The 21,243-nt window shown below is 39.5% G+C and overlaps 1 protein-coding gene across 8 annotated transcripts in view; it reads left to right on the forward strand.

Moving 5' to 3' along the window:
* The window catches only part of col6a4a (collagen, type VI, alpha 4a), a 51,622-nt gene that overhangs the window by 3,766 nt on the left and 26,613 nt on the right, over positions 1-21,243 (forward strand). For 6 of the 8 annotated variants that reach the window (XM_088602140.1, XM_088602144.1, XM_088602146.1 and 3 more), the window contains exons 3-14: positions 5,982-6,082; positions 7,356-7,964; positions 8,843-9,427; positions 9,959-10,549; positions 11,067-11,687; positions 12,045-12,605; positions 13,226-13,783; positions 14,509-15,081; positions 15,401-15,976; positions 17,486-17,835; positions 19,385-19,463; positions 20,414-20,559. In XM_088602140.1, the coding sequence (XP_088458266.1) occupies positions 6,010-6,082; positions 7,356-7,964; positions 8,843-9,427; positions 9,959-10,549; positions 11,067-11,687; positions 12,045-12,605; positions 13,226-13,783; positions 14,509-15,081; positions 15,401-15,976; positions 17,486-17,835; positions 19,385-19,463; positions 20,414-20,559 (5,322 nt within the window). In that variant the 5' untranslated portion in view covers positions 5,982-6,009. Of the gene's footprint in view, positions 1-3,784; positions 3,890-5,981; positions 6,083-7,355; positions 7,965-8,842; positions 9,428-9,958; positions 10,550-11,066; positions 11,688-12,044; positions 12,606-13,225; positions 13,784-14,508; positions 15,082-15,400; positions 15,977-17,485; positions 17,836-19,384; positions 19,464-20,413; positions 20,560-21,243 lie in introns of all 8 variants that reach the window. The other 2 variants (XM_088602141.1, XM_088602142.1) reach the window with 2 other exon arrangements.

Consider the following 21,243-nt stretch of genomic DNA (forward strand, 5'->3'; position numbering starts at 1 on the left):
TGATTTTTTTAGGCTAATTATCTTTTTCTGCTTCTCCTGGTCAAAGAACCTCCCCCGAAAGAATGATTCTTTTCTATTAGTGTTTTCCAAGTAAGGTCAGTTTCTGCTGTAATGTGATTTCCGATGGTGTCTGCAAACTTTATGTAACAGAACTTACAAAAAAAAACCCAGAAAATAAATCCATGAAAAGCTGCAGAGTATGAATTATAAAGCCACCCATATCTTAAATTACCTGTTGGCACAATTTGTGAGAGAAGAAACGATGGTAAAATTGAACGCCAGGGCCTTCAGATGCACAAAAACCAGAGCTTGCAAACTATTCACCTCTTTTCAGTGACGTCTCATTTTGTTGAAGTACGACTGTGTTACTTGTATTGAAATGACTCCTTTTAATGAAACACTCAAATCGAAAAGAAAAATCAAAAATGAAAATGTTTTTGCATAGGCACTGTATATAAACGAATGAGTCGAATTGCTTTCTAACATAAAAGACTGGGCTCTGTCACACTGGTGTATTGTTGAAGTAGAAGGAGGAGAGTATCTGGGTGAACAGGTAGAAGAAAAGGTCTCTGGCTCTAACTCTTGTTCATGTGAAACTGAAACAATGGAAGAACATGTGAAAAATGTCAGAGTAACAGCTTCTGTTACCTATCACCCTGCCTGACGCCCTGTGCCCTGACTAGTGTAACCTTTCTTGCTGCTTAGAAATTTAACAGATGGCTAAGGAGTTGAGGCTCTAACATCAACAAGTGCAGATAAAGCCAACCACACACACACACACATCCAAAGCCACGAGTATCATCAAAAGAAAGTAGCACAGCTGGGCTTCGACAGTCAGTTGTCTGTGTGGCAGATTCTTCCTAGTCCTTCTTCACACAAAAACCTCTTTCTAGGGGTTCTTGAGGGAGAGCTGAAACAGATTAGCAGCTTAGAAAATCTGTTTTTAGGTACATATTTTCTCAGCTTCAACAGTGCCGTGAATGTCTAGTCTAAGGAGTAGAACAATATGTGCACAGTATGTGATAAAAAATACACATGACATGGTGTCGAGTGACATCTACAGCACTCTAGGGACTACCGAGTGTTTTTTTTTACACGAGGGAATGCATTGGTATCGAGCAATAAGCTTATATTATAGAACGTTATATTATAGAAAGTTGCAGGAAATTATTATTTTAGAACCTCTTCTTTTCACTGTTAATGAAGCGCCAACGTTATGGAGCACGCACAGTTCTTTTTTCATGACTTGAGCTCTGCAAAGGTTGGTCCTGTTGAGCATCCGTTCAACGTGACGCAGGCTGCTTCCAGTGGGAATATCCGGTCAAACTCCTTTTTGAGTCTCTGCCAATTATGCTGTCTCTTGAGGGAAACACTGACAGCACAGGACACTCGTTTCCGATGCTTGTGAGCAAAACATTCTCTCACTCCTGATGGAAAAACTTATTTTGCTTTTGCTTTGATTGATCGGCGTCTGCGTTCATGATGATCCAAATGGGTAAAAATAAGCTTTGGAATTTTGCCTAGTCCTGGCAAACAGCATTTAGCTTTTTTTGAAATTCCTACAATATAGCCGAGCTTTGACCTTGTTTAACATTTGTTAGCAGATATTTAGCTTTGTTATTTGTCATTCAATAAGGGATGAAAATGGGTGGGAAAATGATAAATCGGGGAGCAAAAGCTTAATTGGACAGGGCTCAGGAGCTCACAGTGCTACATTTTAATGGGAGTGAGATCGGTTTGCAACAGCTTGCAATGTAAATATTTCCACAACTTGGGTAACATATTAACAGGGTTTTCATAATCGTTTTGCGAGCTACTCTTTGACAGGCTGGGAGCAAAGCGTTCACTTTAGACATACGACCACCGCATCACTCTTAACACAAACAACACTCTTAACACAAACAACACTCTTAACACAAACAACACTCTTAACACAAATCCTGCTAGAATGCTTTGCATGGGGTTGACAGCCATTTTGTATTTGCCCACTGTGATGCAGGCGTATTTAAATAGACAGAGGTCGGTAAAATGGAGGCACAGTCACTAGGTAAAAAAAACAATGCATGAAAACTCAACCCCTCCCACCAAAATAGCGTTAAGCTCCTCTTTGCGCTCTCTGAGCACTTGTTGTGTTTCTTGGGGAGCTAATCTGCTTACCAGCTCCAACAAGTCTGAAGTCTCATGTTAACCTGACCCCTGAGGTCATCAAGGGTCATCAGCTGGATGAGCACCTCTTTCCCTCCCTCTATGCACTGCAAAACAGAGGCTCTGCAGGCTTTCCAAACATCAGGTACAGCCCGACCCTGGAATTCTCCACTTCCTGGTTTTTAAAATGTCACCCAGTCAATTTCAACTTCTTCCAATTGGTCAGATGACTGAGGACGGCAGGTCATTCCCCAAAGCTTTCTGGGAATGAAGATCGTATAAGGGGTGCCATTTCGTCTCAACCTGACTTCTTGTTGCACTACAAATATGCAACAAGACTTAACAGCGAAATGAGCAAAAAGCTTTTAATTATATCGGAATTTTAATCCTTATAATATAATCATTGAAAATAGATGACAGCAAGTGCTTAGTGGTTGGGTACAGTAGCAGATACAGCATGCATCACTGAAATGGAGCCTCACTGATTTTGATAAAAACTAATCTTCTGATCTACAACATATCACCATTCAGCAGATTCAGAATAGTCTTCTGCTGATTGTTTTGATATATCTTTCAAAGATGATAATGTAAATCTCATAAATTACTTCCATACACTGTACACTATGTTGAAAACAGATGTGGTATTTCATGAAGAAAAGTCCATGTATAGAAGTGTCTAAAGTCAACAGAAACATATTGGAGTACCTCCAAATTATAAACACAATCTTATTGTGCCTATGTGCTGTCTGTATAATTGTGTTGAACCCTGATCCAGAAATATGATAAATATAAAGTATTTATATTTAAATGCATAAATAAAGCGTTCTCCAGTCTTGCTTTGTCTGAAATGTAAATCGTACAGTTGTTGCGTGTGACTAGTGTTCTGTGTTGTATAGAAAGAGGAGTTGTAAAATTGACTGTAAAATACAACAGGATTTTTACAACAGGTGAGATTAAAAATTGATTTTGTGACCTGGAATTATAATGCCAGCAAAATGTATAAAGGACCTTGTGATATGTTCAACATACTACTACTACTACTGTAGCTGGAGCTACAGAGAAGGCACAACAACACCTTTACTTCCTCAGACAATTGAAAAAATGTGGTCTGTCTTCAGCGGTCCTGACCACGTCACTGGTGCGCTGTGGAGAGTGGCTCACATGTGGGATTACAGTGTGGTTTGGCAGCAGCGCGTTGTCTGACCAGAGGGCATTACAGGGGGGTGATCAGGTCAGCCCAGTCCATCACTGGGCTCAGCTCCCCTCTTTTCAGACATTTTACTACTTGCTGCCTCAGGAAGGCTGGAAGTATCGCTAAGGATATCCGTCATCCTGGTTCCTCACTTTTCTCCCCCCCTTCCCTCTGGTGAGCTTTCTAGGAGCATAAAGACACGAACGTCTAGACTCGGAGACTATCAGGCTGTCAGATTATTAACTCTACAACCGGCTCACACTGATGTGTTTTTTCTCTAAGATGTATGTTTTTTAACTTGTTGTTGTTGCTGCTGGTGTTCTGTGTTCTTGTTTTTGGTGTTTCCTTGATGTTTTTGTAGAGGAGCATACATGCAAATAGGTTTTTCATTGCATTTGTGCCTTTGATAATAAAGTCTACTCTACAATGTGCTTTTCTACACAAAAGCAGAAAACAACAGAGCTGAATAAATCAGAAATGATTGCGAAGAAGTGAAGGATTTGAAAGTGCTGACATACTTGAATGATCAGGAGCCATAGAACAGAAAGCAAGGTCTGTCCTGTCAGTTTTCTGAGTCTTTTGTGTGAAACTAAAACAGGGTCAGAGACAATAGACAGAGAGCTGTGTAGTGAAGAAACAATTCACTGTTGTAGTCAGGAGATGATTTAAATTAGAGAAGTTTTAGGTTGGAGAGTGACTTACATTTAAGATTTTAATTAATATTTCAATATCTAAAATACCAGTATACTTTGTTAAACTGTCAAATTGGGCTAATCAGAAACCACAAAATTATTTTTTTTCTTTTTCATTGTTTTATGGTGTATTTGTGGTTAGATGAATAAATAACAGAGAATTAGACATTCAGCTCCTTGAAATATTTTGATAAACAAATAATAACATTTCCAATGCTTTTTAGAAGTAAAAGACTTTCTTTCAAACAGAATGAGATTCTTGTCCTGTAGTTGATGTTTTATTAACTTAACTGTGAAAGGCATTGTAATAATTTATATGCTTGTAATGTAAAGCACATGCTTATGTGACCAAAGAGGAAATACTGTAATTGTTTCTTTTGAAAACCTGCCTCAGATGTTATGAAAACATGAAGGAAATGGAAATACATTAGTATTCTGCCTAGAGAACAGACACGACTCTTGTGTAAATTTAGAGACAAGCTTATTGATTTGACACTGGCACAATGCTCATGAGTAATTTTAAAAAAGGGGGAAAAGGGGAATCAGCTGGTGAATCTCTCCCAAAAATCGAGCCCCTGAGTCAGCTGTTTGAGAAATCAATACGCAAACTCTCTGTACATCAAGGAACAACAAAGTTCATTGCACTCATGTATTGTACTATCACACATTACTTGACAAGACAGGAGCAGTTTGAATGGGTAAGGTTCCCAGAAATAAATGACATATTTAATTAAATTAAAGTTTCACAATCAATTGTAACACAATGCAGAAAGCTAGAATGATCATAAATAACTCATCCCATTTATTCGTCACATGTCATATTGATTGTCACCTGACTTAATTAAAGAAAAGACGCAGGAAGAGTTACTGAAAGGGCTGTTAATAAATGACTAACACATGTCACACACTTCATTTACCTTCCTGAAATGTTCAGGTTCTTCTTCCTAGAAAAAGATGCAGCAGACACCTGTTATTCAGAGTACATGGCGCAGACACTATATAGACAATACAGGTTATCTATACATTTTCAAAACTGTACATGTCTAGAAACCCTCACATTTAGAGAGTTAATCTTCATTTTGTTTTAAATAAATCCAAATAAAATGACACTTTTTTCATTAACAATAATTACCAGAGTTATGTGCTCCATCTCAACTACTAATCTTATTTTCTATATAAACAATGGGAAACGAGAGAAAGGAATCAAATGGTTCTCTTTTAGCACAGTTAAAAAAATGTAGGTTGTTTGATCTTGGGAAAAAAATCTTTGTACTTAGAATTCCTCATTCCTGCTGTTTTTCCAGCTGGAGTTTTTCTTGCCTGTAAACTGGCTGAACTACTATTCTCCGGCCCACTGTTTTGTCTGAAAGATCTCACAGCTGCTCTACGTGATCACTGCTCAGTGTTGTACAATAAGAAAAGTTGAAAAGTTTACTGGACAATACCAAAATGCTATTTTTTGCATAACAATTAATAATGTGTACAGTGATTATTCTTGTAAATGCTTGTGACGGATAATTTGGGTGACAAAATTTGATTTGGTTTTCAAATGAAAACAATCTTTTTTACAGTATTTCCTGTTTTGAGCAGTGAAATATTTTTCATCGCCTGTAGCGATGGGAAAAGATTAAAAGAAATGGATGGAGCCAAATTTAAGATGATATTGGCAGAGATGTGCTTTTTAAAATGAAAAACATTAAATACTGTATGATGTTTTTATTTAAATTGCTTTTTAAAATTGTAATAATAAAATAGACAAAACCGTTACATTGGAGGGTCTAGGAAAATAATATGGTGTCAGCTCAACTTGTATACCATCACAACTTACTGCTCTGTATTCTGGAAGAATTACAGTGTTATTCACTGCAAAATGTTCAAAGCAAAATGTTTTCCCGTGGATTATAGTACAGACAACAGTGTTCCCACAGCCTTTTCTATGGTTTGTATTGCAGGAACAGTGACTTCCAATTAGTTTCCAGCATGGAGATGATACAATTTCTGTCTGCCTTCTTGTTTGCCTTTTGTCTTCCCGTAAACAATGCTCAAAAGACAGGTAGGTAATTGCGAATAAAAGAGATCTTGATGTTAATCAAGGTTATCACATTCAGGTCTAGGTTATTCAAGCCCTAACCCTTCAAGAATAATCTAATAATTAAATTGTTGAACACCCAGTGAGCCTATTTACAGGTGTTACAGGCCTTACAGTGCCCTCTAGTGTCTTTGTTGTCTTTGCTAAAGGCTGGCCTGCCAGACCCTCCTTCTGTTCCCAAACAACCCATGAAACGTTCCTCGTAGAGTCATGTGTACTGCAGTGTGCCACAAAGTGGTTATGATATTTGTGCTTGTGAATGTGTTGTTGAGTGTTTCCCCACCCATCCATTGTATTTTGTAACTAACTCAGGCACCAGAACCAAAGGACGGAACAGAACCCCAACACAGAGGAGGCTGAATTCCATTTTGCACAGAAAGGATAGCATTCTTTTTAAGTATGGGCTTAGCCTTTCTGTACTGATCACACTCCCAGTGGGTCTCTAGAAAAACAATTTTTTGTTTCATCTAACAATGTAACTTGGCTCTGTTCCACTAAATAGGGTCACAGCAGGGAGTGCTGCTATGTTGCTTTCAGTTTCTGCTTATGCCCTACGGACAGACTCCAGCAAGTTGTGATCCTCATCAGGATAGGCACAACATTTCAGAGCTTTGCTTTATTAGAACCACTGTTTCTATTTAAAGCAGTGGGTAAAACTTCTCAGGATTTATGTAAGAGATTAATCACCTATTCATTTCTAACATAACATTACATTAGATTATACAATTTCTTGCATTAGGAATTTGTCTTTTTGCATACACCGGCTTGCTCTCCATGAGACACAGACACACAGACAGGGAGAGAAACTTGGGGTCAGAGCGAAGGGTCAGCCATTGTGCAGTGCCCTTGGAGCAGTTGGGATTAAGGGCCTTGCTCGGGGGCCCAACGGAGTAGGATTCCTCTGCCAGCTGCAGGATTTGAACCGGCAACCTTCCAGCCACAGGCGCAGATCCTGAGCCACAGAGCCACCACTCCGCCCCTCTAGGATTCTATTTCTATTTCTAGGAGAATCCCGATTCTGTGTCCTGGTCTACCATTTTAGTGGCTTCATAGCCACTGCCAATTCAGTTGACTTTGGCTGAGAAAAAGGCAGAAAACATTTAGTCAAACTAAAAATCAAAAATCAGATTCTGAAACTGAAGAACCAGACTGAAAGCGCAGTGCCATTCTGAGTTCTGGTCCTGTGTTTGTGCTGCTCTGTTGTGATTAATTGCCCGGCGCTGTGTCTTACCTGCAGTTTGCACAGAGGAGACTGCTGCAGACATCGTGTTCTTGGTGGATGGCTCGTGGAGTATCGGAACGGAAAACTTTCAGCAGATCCGGGACTTCCTCTATGCCCTTATAGACAGCTTTGATGTGGGAGCAGATAAAGTACAGATTGGGCTCATTCAGTACAGCAACAGTCCCCGAACAGAGTTTACCCTCAACCAGTATCAGAACAAACAGGACATTCTAACATACATACAGTCCCTTCCTTACAAGGGTGGGGGCACAAGGACAGGCCTGGGGCTCAGTTATATGCTGGACAACCACTTCACAGAAGCAGCAGGGAGCCGAGTGGGTGAAGGGGTGCCACAGGTGGCCATTGTGATCACAGACGGCCAGTCCCAGGACACCGTGAAGCAGGCCGCCGAAGAGGTGAAGAACAGCGGCATCACGCTCTACGCCATTGGGATAAAAGAGGCAGTGTTGGAAGAGCTGAACGAGATAGCCAGCGACCCGGACGACAAGTTTGTGTACAACGTGGATGACTTTGCTGCCCTGCAGGGCATCTCGAAGAATTTCGTCCAGGTTCTGTGCACCACTGTGGAGGAGTCAAAGCGTCAGACTCTTCAGGTTTCAAAAGGTAAACGATACACTGGGCTCTTGCAGTCTCAGCTAAACAGTTTGATTTTTGCTTCATGTCAGATCCTACCTTTTGCCACTGAGACATGACTATTTGCATTGGTTCTTGGCTTCTAAAGAACGAGACAGAGCATTTTCTTCTAAAGGACAAATGCACACAAGTCATGTATGTTCTTGTTTATAGACTCAAACAACCAGGAAAGCTGGATTTCATCGTCTACATGTCATGGTGCCGCTGTGGCAAATAAAGGAAAATTACAGGGCCCAAGTATCTGAAGTAAATAGCAAAACCAACAATGATTTCCTCCGCAGGAACAGAGACAGGTGAACCGTTGTACTGTGCGACAGTAGTTGCACCTTTCTAGCCATGTCTACAGTAACAGGCTGGTGAGCATGAGACGGATGCCACGTGACCTCACTGTACTTCACCATGTACTGGTGCTTAAAGCACAACATGCCCTGTATGAACAGACATCGCACAGCATTTTAAATCACCTGTGTAGCTTACTTCAGTATTTCAGGACAAATATCCAAGTTCACGGTTTCTGTAACAGTGGTCACAAGCGTGACTGTCAGACTCCACCTTTTTTAATGAGCAGACGTTCCATGACTGGATGTCCTGAATATGAATATATTAAGCCGACATTGGTTTCTGAGGTTCTTAGAACATAAAAGTTTTGTAAACGGTCACCCAGGGTAAGGGCGTCTAGTATACTGTATTACTATTACTACTGCTATTAATAATGAATAAGAACAATTTTTAATTCTAGTTGAATAATCCAATAGTAGAACTGTTTTTGTGGACGTGAACTTCGGGTTATTATTCCCCCCAGATGCATTTTTTTAGTTAAACTCCTGTACTGAAATATTATTTTTCAGAATGCCGGCAAGCCACTGCTGCTGACATTGTGTTTCTGGTGGACGGTTCAACAAGCATCGGTGAGACAAACTTCAATGAAGTGAGGAACTTTCTTTATACCTTTGTGGAAGGTCTGGACGTTGGCTTGAATAAAGTTCGCGTGGGACTAGCGCAGTACAGTGACGAGGTGTACCAAGAGTTTCTACTGAACAAATACTCCGATAAACAAGACATCTTGGAACAGATGCAAAACCTGCAGTACAGAACTGGTGGCACTAATACTGGGAAAGCCCTGGAGTTCCTCAGGACACAGTATTTCACAGAAGAAGCAGGAAGCAGGGCCACACTAGGCATCCCGCAGGTTGTCATTGTCATCACTGATGGGGTATCAGCCGACGAAGTCCGGGAGCCAGCTAAAAAGCTGAGGGAGAACGTGACTGTTTTTGTGGTTGGCATTGGTGTTGCAGCTTATGATGAGCTTCAGGAAATTGCGAACAGGCCATCTGACAAGTTTCTTTTCAATATTGACAACTTCGAAGCTCTTAATCAATTAAGTTCCAGCCTTTTGCCAAATGTTTGCACCTCGATTGGAACCCAGAAAGAAGGTAAGGATATTTTTTTTTTAATTATGGAGTGCTAATAGTCGCTGCAGCAGCTAATAATGCACAGATGTCTTCAGTTCATGTTGGGACAAAATGAAAATGATACCCATGTCCGTCTGCCCTCAGATTCACTCACATTTCCAATTTAATTTGTATTAAAATCAGCATTGTTATTTCATCGGAGTTTCCAGTCACAAACAACTTAAATTCACGCAGTTCTAGCAAATGTAAAATAGTACTATACTTTCTGAAAAATGGATTGTAGTTTTAACTTTTGTTTCAAAACAAAATTCTGTATGAAGAAAATCAACTAACTCCTTTTTTAGTAGTTGTTATTCAAAAACCTATGGTTTTATTTAAAGATTTGTCCTCTGTTGGACTCTTAAGAAATGTCTCCTTCCTAAAAACATATATTTTATAGAGACATGGTACTTAATACTAAGCTGAGTGTAATAATTTTCCTCCTTGGTGTGTTGTTTTGAAAAAAGCAAGAGTGAAACTCTTTTTCCTTTATCCCATTCACCTTTTTTACAGCTTTAGCTCCCAGCTATGCAGATATCGTTTTTCTGGTTGGTGGTTCAACTCTTCTTGGCTCTCCAGCTTTTCAACAAATAAGGAGTTTCATCTCCAGAATAGTGAATCAGCTGGACGTTGGCATTAACCAGCATCGAGTTGGCATGGCGCAATTCAGTGGTGACACCAAGACCGAGTTCTTGCTGAATACTTATGAGAAGAGGGGAGAAGTACTTAATCATCTGAAGAACAATTTTAGATTAAAAGGTGGAGCCCAAAGATTAGGACAGGCCCTAAATTACGTACACCGCACCTTCTACAAAGAGTCAGCGGGCAGCAGGATTGCTGAGGGATTCCGTCAGTTTCTCATTGTTTTCACCTCTGCAAAATCAGAAGATGAAATCCAGAGGGCGGCGAGGATTATCAAGGCAGAGGGAGTGACTGTGATTTCAATCGGACTGCCCCGTGCACCTATCACTGAGCTGGAAGTGGTGGCCACAAAGCCTTATGTCTACCAGTTGAATTCACAAGTGTTCAGCAAAACAGTCCAGGAAGTCTCTGGGATTATTGAATCTAAAGAAGCACACCTGGGATTATTAACTGGACCAGCAGGTAAAGTGATGTTCACCTTTTCACAAATAATTAGTGGATTTGAGATATAAGATTTTACTAATCTAGTTTCAAGCATTTAACGTACTTCATTAATCAAAGAAAAAACAAAGCAAATAAAACTTGATGAAGATGAAGACGAAGAAAACGCACTGCAGTTTTTGTGATTTGTGTTTTTGTTTCTTACAATAGGATGTTTAATTATTCACGTTTCATTTAATTCAGCTCAATATAATTGATCTGAATTATTAAAAATATGATCCTTGAAATCCCTATCGGAGTGATTATCATTGAACTTGAGAACTGGATTTAAGTTTTTGTATTGACTTTAGGACTTGTAAATGACTCCACGATCCCTTTAACTATTGTATAAACACCACCCAGGTAATGGTTTCCATAAGTTTCTAAGATTATAAGTTTATAATTATGCTTTAAGCAATTGAGTCATTATTCACATTTTAAAACACATCCGATTTGTACAAATGTTACGTTCTTGCAAGACCTTTCTTCTTTTTCACAGCCTGCAAGTCTGCCACCGTGGCCGACATTGTGTTTATTGTGGATGAGTCTGCCAGCATCGGGACACAAAACTTCCGGTCTGTCCGGAACTTCGTCTACAAAATCATTGATGGTTTGGATGTGGACCTTAATAAAGTGAGGACTGGTGTTGTCATGTACAGCGACGCCCCAAGAGCTGAGGTGTATCTGAACAGCTTTAGAGAAAAGGCCGAGGTTTTGCGATACATCAAAACCCTGCCCTACAGAGGCGGTGGCACAAATACAGGTGCAGCCTTAGACTTTGCGAGACAGAACATGTTTGTCAAAGGTCGGGGAAGTCGCCGGTCCCAAGGCGTGCAGCAGATCGCCATCGTGATCACCGATGGCGAATCCCAAGACAACGTGAGCGGCCCGGCGGTCAGTCTCCAACGTGCTGGTGTGACCGTCTTCGCTCTGGGGATCAAGGAGGCCAACATGAAGCAGCTAAAGCAGATCGCATCCTATCCATCCAGGAAGTTTGTTTTCAACGTTGATAGCTTTGCAAAGCTGGCCTCTGTGGAAAAGTCCCTTCAGAAATTGCTTTGCAGTGAAATAATCAATATTGCCTTTGCTGCTCCAAGAGTGATCTACTCCCTTAAAGAAGGTAATAGCTGATCTATGAAATTCTGGTCAGTTAAGATTTGTGTTGCAGTGCAGAACAAAAATGTAAAATACAGAATACTCTGCACATTTCAAAGTCTTTCCCCTGCCTTTAAACAAAACATTAAAAAGAAGAAAATATTAGGTTTAAGAGGCTTCCATTTATGACCTATAAATCCAGGCTAAATACCCTGTGAATGGCAAACTAGTTTTACAAGCAGATTTCCTAAGAAAAGTACAGTAAATATTTACTGTTACTAATGAGGACTTAGTGCAACCGTATTGATTAATGGTGACTTCTTCTGCTTTTGCTCTAAAAGCTGGTTCTTTTACTAATATCCGTTGCTCTTTGGCTGTACAGGATGCGTGGAAACAGAAGAGGCAGACATCTACTTTTTAATTGATCACTCTGGAAGCATCGATCCCCTGGGGTTTGTGGACATGAAAAAATTCATCAAGGAGATGATTCGCATGTTCAGAATTGGACCGCAGAGTGTTAGGATTGGGGTGGTGAAATATGCCAACACACCTACAGTAGAGTTCACTGTAACAGAGCACACCAACAAGAAAGATTTGGAAAGAGCTGTAGAGAGGGTCCAACAGCTGGGAGGGGGAACCCAGACAGGAGACGCACTGAGATCGATGAGCGCCCTCTTCCAAAAGGCAGCCAGCAGCCGCAACAGAAAGACTCCCCAGTTTCTCATCGTCATCACAGATGGGAAGTCCCAAGACGCAGTGGTGGATGCTGCCAAGGAGCTCAGGGCACAAAGCATCATGATCTACGCTATAGGAGTTGGGGATGCAAATGAAGATGAGCTCTTGGAGATGTCAGGATCACCAGACAAGAAGTTTTACGTCTCCAATTTTGACTCGTTGAGGCTTATTAAGAATGAAGTAGCCCAAGAACTCTGCTCTGAGGAAGGTCAGTAGAAATGAAAGGGATAATGTTACTGCTTAGAGAGCCTTGGCTTTTTTGTGTCTTTTGTGTCAAATTATGCTTGTAATAAAATTGGTCTGAGGTTGCCAGGAAACTGTTAGATGGTTTATCTCTTAGAATGGTCAGCGATCTAGACAGTGAAATAAACGCCTCCATACTGAAGCTCTGAAAATTTCTTCAGAACTATTCTTCTGTTCAGCAAATCCATAGTTGCATTAATATTTATAACTTCTGAAATGATTTTTCTCTCAAGAGCACAATCACCTAATAAAATGTATCGGGAATTGTCTGATTCTTAGAAAAAAATATTATTTATAGTTTTGGATTGTAACTTACAGTTAAATTAATATCAAGAAAACAAGAAATAAATAAGAACTGTGGAATTAATAAATATGGGAAATATTGCTTGAGGTAAAAAGTGACAGCAGATGATTAATGATGTATGTAAGATATATTTATTGTTTGATGGTTAAAAGTCAAAAACATGTATTTTTCATCCCTTGGACATCAATTTGCAAACCAATAACAACCCACAATTAATGTGTTGCAAGTCATTGGTTAGAGAAAAATGAGAAGTTAATCATTCTTTTCTTTTTTTTTACTAGTATGTAAGACAATGGAAGCAGATATAATTTTTCTGATTGACAGTTCTGGGAGCATTCACCCAGACGACTATTCCAAAATGAAAACATTCATGGAATCAATGGTTGACAGATCCGACATTGGTGCAGATAAAGTCCAAGTAGGGGTCCTACAGTTTAGCAGTGTGCAACAGGAAGAGTTTCCCCTCAACAAATACGAAGACAAGAGCGGAATAAAGCAAGCAATCTATAATATACAGCAATTAGGTGGTGGGACACTAACTGGGGAAGCTCTGAAATTTACATCCCAGTATTTTGATGCTGCAAGAGGTGGGCGGTCGACTGTTAAACAGTTCTTGATTGTTATCACGGATGGAGAGGCCCAGGATGAGGTTGCCAAGCCAGCCCAGAACTTGAGAAACAAGGGAATAATCATCCATACTATTGGGGTAATGAATGCCAACGACACTCAGCTTGTGGAAATCAGTGGTTCTCAGGACAAAGTTCACTCGGCAAAGAACTTCGATGGGCTTCAGTTCTTGGAAAAGAACATCCTATTTCAAATCTGTAACCCAGATACTGGTGAGTAGCTCTTGTCAACAAAATACCTTACTATCACCGTTACTCTGTGTCAACGTGAAGGTTTAAAGAAAATAAATGTGAAAAACTTAACAGGAATCAGGAGTGACATTGCAACAAAACATTGTTGAGAGTAATATGTTAAAATGTCACTGTAGAGTTCATCCCAAATCTGGATCCATGTGAGTTTTGCTTCTGGAGATGCCTGAACAATTCCAGACTAATCTGGACAGTATGTTCTTGGCATCTCTATAAGCAAAACTCATCAGGCATCAGATGAACAACTAGTTTATTGAATTTCTCCAGACTTCATCAGTACTTACAGAATATAGCAAAGCATATAACAGGACGAACTGAGCATCTTCTGAAATAATGTATTTTGTATTTTACCTTTAACTGTGCTCAGTCAGATACAATACCCCCTTTACTGTATTATCTTTAATGCATTACTTGTAGAATTTATGTAATGTTAGTATTTGTGCATATTTTTGTTTTACTCCAATCTATTTTGAATTTATATCCCTCACTAATAAAGTATTTAAACTTTTTACATTTCTGCTACATATAATTTCCTGCTATTATACTGTACCTATTATTATACATTTTCCATTATACCTTATAACATTTGTTTGTTCTTAAATTGTATATGGCATCTAAGATAAATACTCAGTTAAATCTGCACATTGTTTCTTATTAAACCTGATTTCTTTTCTCTTAACTTTACATAGAATGTAGGACAGAAGTTGCCGACATGATCTTTCTCGTGGATGAATCCACCACCATTGATTCCAGCGAGTTTGTGAGCATGCAGAAGTTCATGATTGCCATGGTAAATAACTCGGACGTTGGTAAGAACAGAGTCAGGTTTGGAGCAATTAAGTACTCCACCACGCCTACTGAAATGTTCAGATTGAACCAGTTCGACTCCAAACAGCAGGTGAGAGACGCCATTGCTGCTATGACAGCAGATGGTGGGGACACATACACGGCCAAGGCCCTTCAGTTCTCTCAGACGTTCTTCACTGAGGCCTACGGTGGCCGTAAATCTGCTGGAGTTCCCCAGATACTGCTGGTCATCACTGACGGTGAAGCTACAGATCGATATGAGCTTCCTAAGTCGTCAGTGCGTGTCAGAGAGGATGGAATCAGCATTTATGGTATAGGGGTGGAAAACGCAACTGAAGAAGAACTGAAAATAATGACGGAAGATAAAACAAAGGTTTTCTATGTGAATAATTTTAAAGGTCTCGAAGAACTACAGAAAAATATCACCAAGAAGCTTTGTAATGACACTAAACCAGGTAGGCAGGCATGTCTTTTAGATTACACATACTGTATGTACTCAGTTAACTGTTTATGTATGCAACAGACCCTACAGTAATCCTTATCCTACATTTTTTGACAAGATGACCAAAATCTACAGTTCCATTCATTTTATGTGTGTACCACAAACTGTGGGATCTAATACTGTATATAAGGTACAGTATTGCAATCTAGTCAATTTCAAAGCTTTCACGTTATGGTAAATTGGTTTTCCAATTTGTCTTTGAAGATGAACTCTGTATTTGTAAATAAAAAAATGAAATTAGTAAAAAAAAATATTATATTTTGTCCTTCTAGCATGCGAAACCAAAGAGGCAGATATTGTCATGTTGATCGACGGATCAGGGAGCATCAACCCAGGACAGTTCCAGACGATGCAGAATTTCATGAAAGACATAGTTGGGAGCTTTAGAATCAGCAAGACCAGTGTCCGAGTTGGCGTTGCACAATTCAGCACAGAGCCTCAGAAGGAATTCTATCTGAGTGAATTTGACAGCGAAGACGCCATCAAGGAGAGGATATTACAGATGAAGCAGATGAAGCAATCGACTTACATCGGCAAAGCGCTGAGGTTCATTCGTTCGTTCTTTGAGCCCTCCGCGGGCAGCAGGATCCGACAGTTCGTGCCTCAGAACCTCATTGTGATCACTGACGGAAAATCGATTGATCCAGTGGAGGAAGCAGCAGCAGAGCTCAGGGCCTTAAACATTCACATCTTTGTCATCAGCATCGGATATGTTGACGCGCTAAAGCTTCAGCAGATTGCGGGCTCCAATGACAGGCTTTTCACAGTGAAAAATTTCAATGAGCTTGAGACAATAAAGAAGCGAGTTGTCAAGAACATATGCGATCCAGGAGATGAGCCTAGCACCAGTAAGTGAGCTCTATGTTGTTTTTCGTCAGCCATAACTAAAAACCCCTTACTTTTATTCTGCAGCTGGTAGCTCATTTCTTTCAAAGCCCTTGTGCCAGCAGATGATGATTAATTATTGGTGATTTTCAAGGCAAAGGTTGTCTTAAACTTACAAAGTTTAGCAGTACCAGCATTAGTGTACCGGGGTAAGGATAACATAGAACGAGTAGCTGGTAACCGGGTTTCCCAAAATTAGCTGAAATTATAAGCACAGTGGTATTTTGATAAAATAAAGCAAGTTAAACACTTCTGTGCTGTATAAACTCTCTGTAATTCAGGATACAAGTGACACACTCTCCCTCCATGAACTGCAAGAGCTCAGACACAGCTCCCTGTGTAGTGACTGCTGCTCCTCCTGAAGAACATCCCAATTCAGCACAGGGTCAATCAGGTTATCCCTTTTGTGCCTGTGGACGTCCATTCCACAGGAGTCCAATCAGGTGTGTCCAATTTACTGCGGAGAAGGAAGAGGCTTCAACAAAGCCTCAGAGTGCTCCATCACAGAGATCTATCAGATCCAGACTGAAAGCCAATGATGGACAGTATTATCTCTTTTTAACTACAGGATGTTAGAGGCACAGCTGCACTTTGTCCTGAAGTCATCAATGTCATTCAAGTTTGTCTACAGATTGCGGCTGTCTGGTGACAGTGGTCACCGTTTTATTTTAACCACAGTTTTGTTGTCAGTGTGTCGACAGGCAATAAGTCTGTAAACCTACAGTTAGTGACCTAAGCAGCGAAACTCTGTTTGAGAAGGCAAAGCACTGTACTTCAATCATGCATTACTCGATTGATCTGTCACAGAGCTGCAGCAAGCATTTGCACTCCCATGCTGCATACAGCATATAGTGTCCCTTTGGGCCGCGAGAGGTAGATCAAACATCTGTATCTCCTCCTCCGGAATGGTCAGTGGTCCGAGGGGAATGTGTTTAGTGCTGACGAAGTGAAACGTTCAGCAAGGGAGCAATTTTAAATGAAGTTATAAGGTTTGTAAAACAGGAGTCTCATGTGAGATGACAGTCTGTCAGTACGCATCACGCGATTTCAACAATTCACCTTTTAATATTCGTTTCCAATGTATTTTCACTTTTCCTTAAATTTAGTGTTTTCTTTTTAAAAGGTGGTTTTAAATCTCATTCCTTTGCAAATAACCTTTGGGCTTTTATATCAAGAAAAACGACTACTGCATTCAAGAGGAAGATGTCTGTGGTCAAGGAAATAAAATAGTTTGAAGACATGGATGTTTCATAAATTTCATTTATTTGAAATGCAAAGAATAGTTGCAGAAATTGGGTTTAGTAAAATATGTAAATAACTTGTTTTTTTTACATTCTTTAGTCCTACTTTATGTATATTTATTTTGAATAAATGGCTTTTCTATGTAAATGTAATAACCTCAATTATTAAAATGAACAGTGCACAGTACTCTTGATGCACTAAATGAAAGTGACTTTAATTGTTTTTTTTAGGCTGCACGATTGATATTGCTGTAGGATTTGACATCTCCAGAAGAGGCAGATTTCCAGGACTATTGAGTAGCCAGCGGAAGCTTGAAGCACAGCTCCTTGGCCTAATTCGCCAAATGTCTTACTTAGACAACCTCAACTGCGTGTCTGCGTCTCAAGTTATTATTCAAATAGGATTTCTTATAAGTGAAAACGGCCGGATTATTTTTGACTCCAATTTTGAAAAATACAATGAGGAAATCGTAAGAAAGGTGATGGTGACACTGCAGACCATGGAAGCAACCTACTTCACTACCAAGCTTTTGCAGTCTTTTCTGGATAAATTCAAGGGCAAATCAACTGCCAACGTTAAGGTAAAGGCAAATTTGTGGGATTTCTCACTGTCCTTCTTTAATTTTATATCTTCTACACAGCTGTCATTGACATGTTTGGAGAGTTAGTTTTGCCTATGGTAAAGATGCCCATGCACAAGTTCTGATTTAAGGCAAAGTGTGAATCCATAAACCACTTTTTCATGGGAACACCATTGACTTCCGATGTTATTCATTTTCTTACATGCTAGAGAAGCTGGCAAATTTCCCTAACAATCAGAGCTACGAGAGTGGTTCAAGTAGGGAGCTGCATCAGCATGCGTAGGCTGCAAAGTAATAGGTTTATTCCATCTGAAAAAAGAAGAAAGGAATCACAACATTTTGGCTGTGGAGACCCCAAAGCTATGGGAGTAATGAGCAACAAAGTTCAGGAGCTGGCCCCTCCGTATCAAGCATCTCTGGCTGATGAATGATGTCAGCTGTAAATTGCTCATCAATGTTGATGGATAGACTGATTTTTTTTCATCGAAATTCTAACCTAAATGAGAGATAGGCTGAGCTATAGTTGCTGCTGTTGAGAAAATGCTCACCTAACTACAGTAGTCTTGATGACTGTGTGTTGTTAACCTTCACAAAAATAAATGGTGAGTGATACAGTATGTGCGGTGAAATTGTTTCTCTCTACAAAGATGGACCACATGTGTGTGTCCTGTCTTTGACAGGGGAGATTACATCAGTCTGTTCGGTGTTTGGATGCCAGAATTTTAATGGTTTTGGCTGCATTTGTGAATGATGAATTACCATGCCTAGATAATGCATTATCTCTTTCACAGAGAAACGTTCAGGTTTGTTAGAAAACAGTTAAATAACCAAGAAATAAAACAGTCATTTAGCCACCAGTCATCGAGTAAAGAAGCTCAGAAAGTAAATTCCCTTTCTTGAATAATGGTTTCTTGTTTTTCGTCACCCACGGTTGATGAGGGTTTGCCAGTGAAAGTGGTGTGGGATGAGCTTGGAACACCACTGCTGGGTTCTTCTCAATGTACTTAAGTATCAGAGGTCTCTGAAGGTCCAGCTTCTGCTCTGCCACCATTCAAGCCTCATGTGAAAAGGACAGAGGCTAAACAGTGACAGAAAAGTGCCTGTCTTGTCTCAAACACAGAGTGCATGCTCTGTCTGGAAGTCTGGAAGCTGTAGCGTTGTGTTTATGATCATTTCCAAAGGATAAGAACTACATGATGCCATTGTTTATGCACGTACTAGTATTTCTAAAGGTCACATTTGTTTCAGTGATATGAAAAATATGGTTGAGTCAGTTGCTATTCACTCCAAACATAAACTGAAGTCAGTGCAGTTATTTTAACGTGAGAAATCCGGTGTCACTCTAAATTATATTAGATTAGATTTGAATAAGAAGGTATGAAGTACTGTATTGCACCATATCTTGTATCTTTACATTTACCTTATTGCTTGGTATTTACATTTCCTTAATTTAATGCACAGTTTCTTTTGAGCCTTCCGAGCACATGGCTTACTTTATACTTGCAAAATGTTGCTTCCTTGAAATTGATGCACTCCATCATTCCTGCAGGTGCTGCTGGTGTTCTCTGATGGACTAGATGAGAATGTTGAACTGCTGGAGACTGAATCAGAAAATCTCCGAAGGGGAGGTATGGTTTGGGAACTGCAACTGAAATGATCAATTTATCAATTTAAAGAGCTGTACTAGAACAGCCAGAAAGCTGTTTTGAGATTTTGAGATAAAAAAGATGAATCCTTAAACAGTAATATTTGTATAAGAATACTGAACTGGTTAAACCATAGACATCACAGTGAGTCCTGCAAAACTGTACTGTATTTTTGGGTCTGTTATTTCAATGTTATCTAAAGGTATATTTCTCAATAGAAAAACTGAGATGCAAACAGTGAATTTATCATTTTGATGTAGAAAGGGATTTAGAGGTAATAATCAACACTCTTCTGGCTGATATGAATATTTAAGTTGTGTTTGAAAAAAAAATCCTTACGGACTCATGTAGGACACATCCAGGACTCCTACAAGGAAGATCCTGAGCAACTGCTTTCAGAAGAAAAAGTGAAACTTTGAAGGTATACCGCAAGGAAATGGCAGGAATCCCTTGGGATTCTGACCCACAAATCCTGAAGAATTTAAACACATTTGGTGAATTTACCCTCTGCAGTTTTTTAACTAGAAAGTCTGGGGAAAAGTGTTTATTCTGATGAGAAGGCATTTTATACTTTTTTGGTATTTGTGGATCTGTCATGTGGTGTCTAATAAAAAAACACTTTATAGGATGCTGTGAACTGCATCTATCTTGCTTCAGACTTTTCTGATGGTAGAATTGAAATATTTAGCTTGTTTTGTGGAGTGTGCTTATTCGTATAGAATTCAGTCATTTGAAATGATTAATACCTTCGTTGTACTGGGGGAAAATCTCTTCATGTAGGCATTATAGATTATTAAATGCATTAGCCATTCAAGGAAAATTTTGACTTTTGAAATGACTTTTGTAAGACATTAAATGAAATTAATAAAAAATTTCATTAGTTACTTTAGGATTTCTCCTTATAAACTGGTATTTGTCCTGGTTTTCTACAGGCATTAATGCATTGCTGACTGTGGCTTTAGAAGGGGTCACAAATGCAAATGATCTTCAGATGGTGGAATTTGGAAGAGGGTTTGGATATAAAGTTCCTCTGGCTATTGACATGCACAACATTAATAGTGCAATGGCTAAAGAACTTGTAAGTATGCATTTGATTTTTCAGTACTCTTATGAACTTTCTGTAACTGCCACTGCAGTTGATTATGCTTGTCTGTTTTATGAGTGACCTCTACAGCCTGACCTTGTCAGGATGATTATATTTTAAATGCAGGCTTGCTTTTTGGAAAAGGTAAAGCTTTATTCCATGTTGAAAGGTAAAGAAAAGGAGCACAGTCTTTCAGCAGTGGAGCCTTCTTCACATGTGGGGGTGAGAGAAAAGCAGTAGATAAATAAAGCATCAAGTAAAGTCTGACTTCATGAGGTGAAATAGTGATACTGTAGCTCCTTGGACCCTGAACCTATCATACCTGTATGTGTTACAGACTAAGATTGGACCATATCGATTCTGTAATTAGAGTTAATCAAGTTAGAGAGCTTCATGCTGGTACAGAAAGTCTGCAGCATTGACTTAGCTTAGCATTAGACAAACAATCTTGTAATTGCATTGACAAGATTGCAAACAATCTTGTAAAGCATTTTTATTTGAAACAAGCGTGTCTTTAACTTAGATCCTGTCCTTCTTGAGGATTTCTTGACGCTGTTGAGAGAGAAAGAGAAGCTCTTCACGGGTTTTCATGACAAGACATCTCATCTTTCTTTCAATGCACGTGTACAGTATTTAATTTGGCAGTCAGATATAACCTCGGGTCCTCTAAATGCATTT

The sequence above is a fragment of the Lepisosteus platostomus genome, chromosome 12 (assembly GCF_059453375.1).
Source record: "Lepisosteus platostomus isolate fLepPlt1 chromosome 12, fLepPlt1.hap1, whole genome shotgun sequence".
In the NCBI taxonomy this organism is placed as follows: Eukaryota; Metazoa; Chordata; class Actinopteri; order Semionotiformes; family Lepisosteidae; genus Lepisosteus; species Lepisosteus platostomus.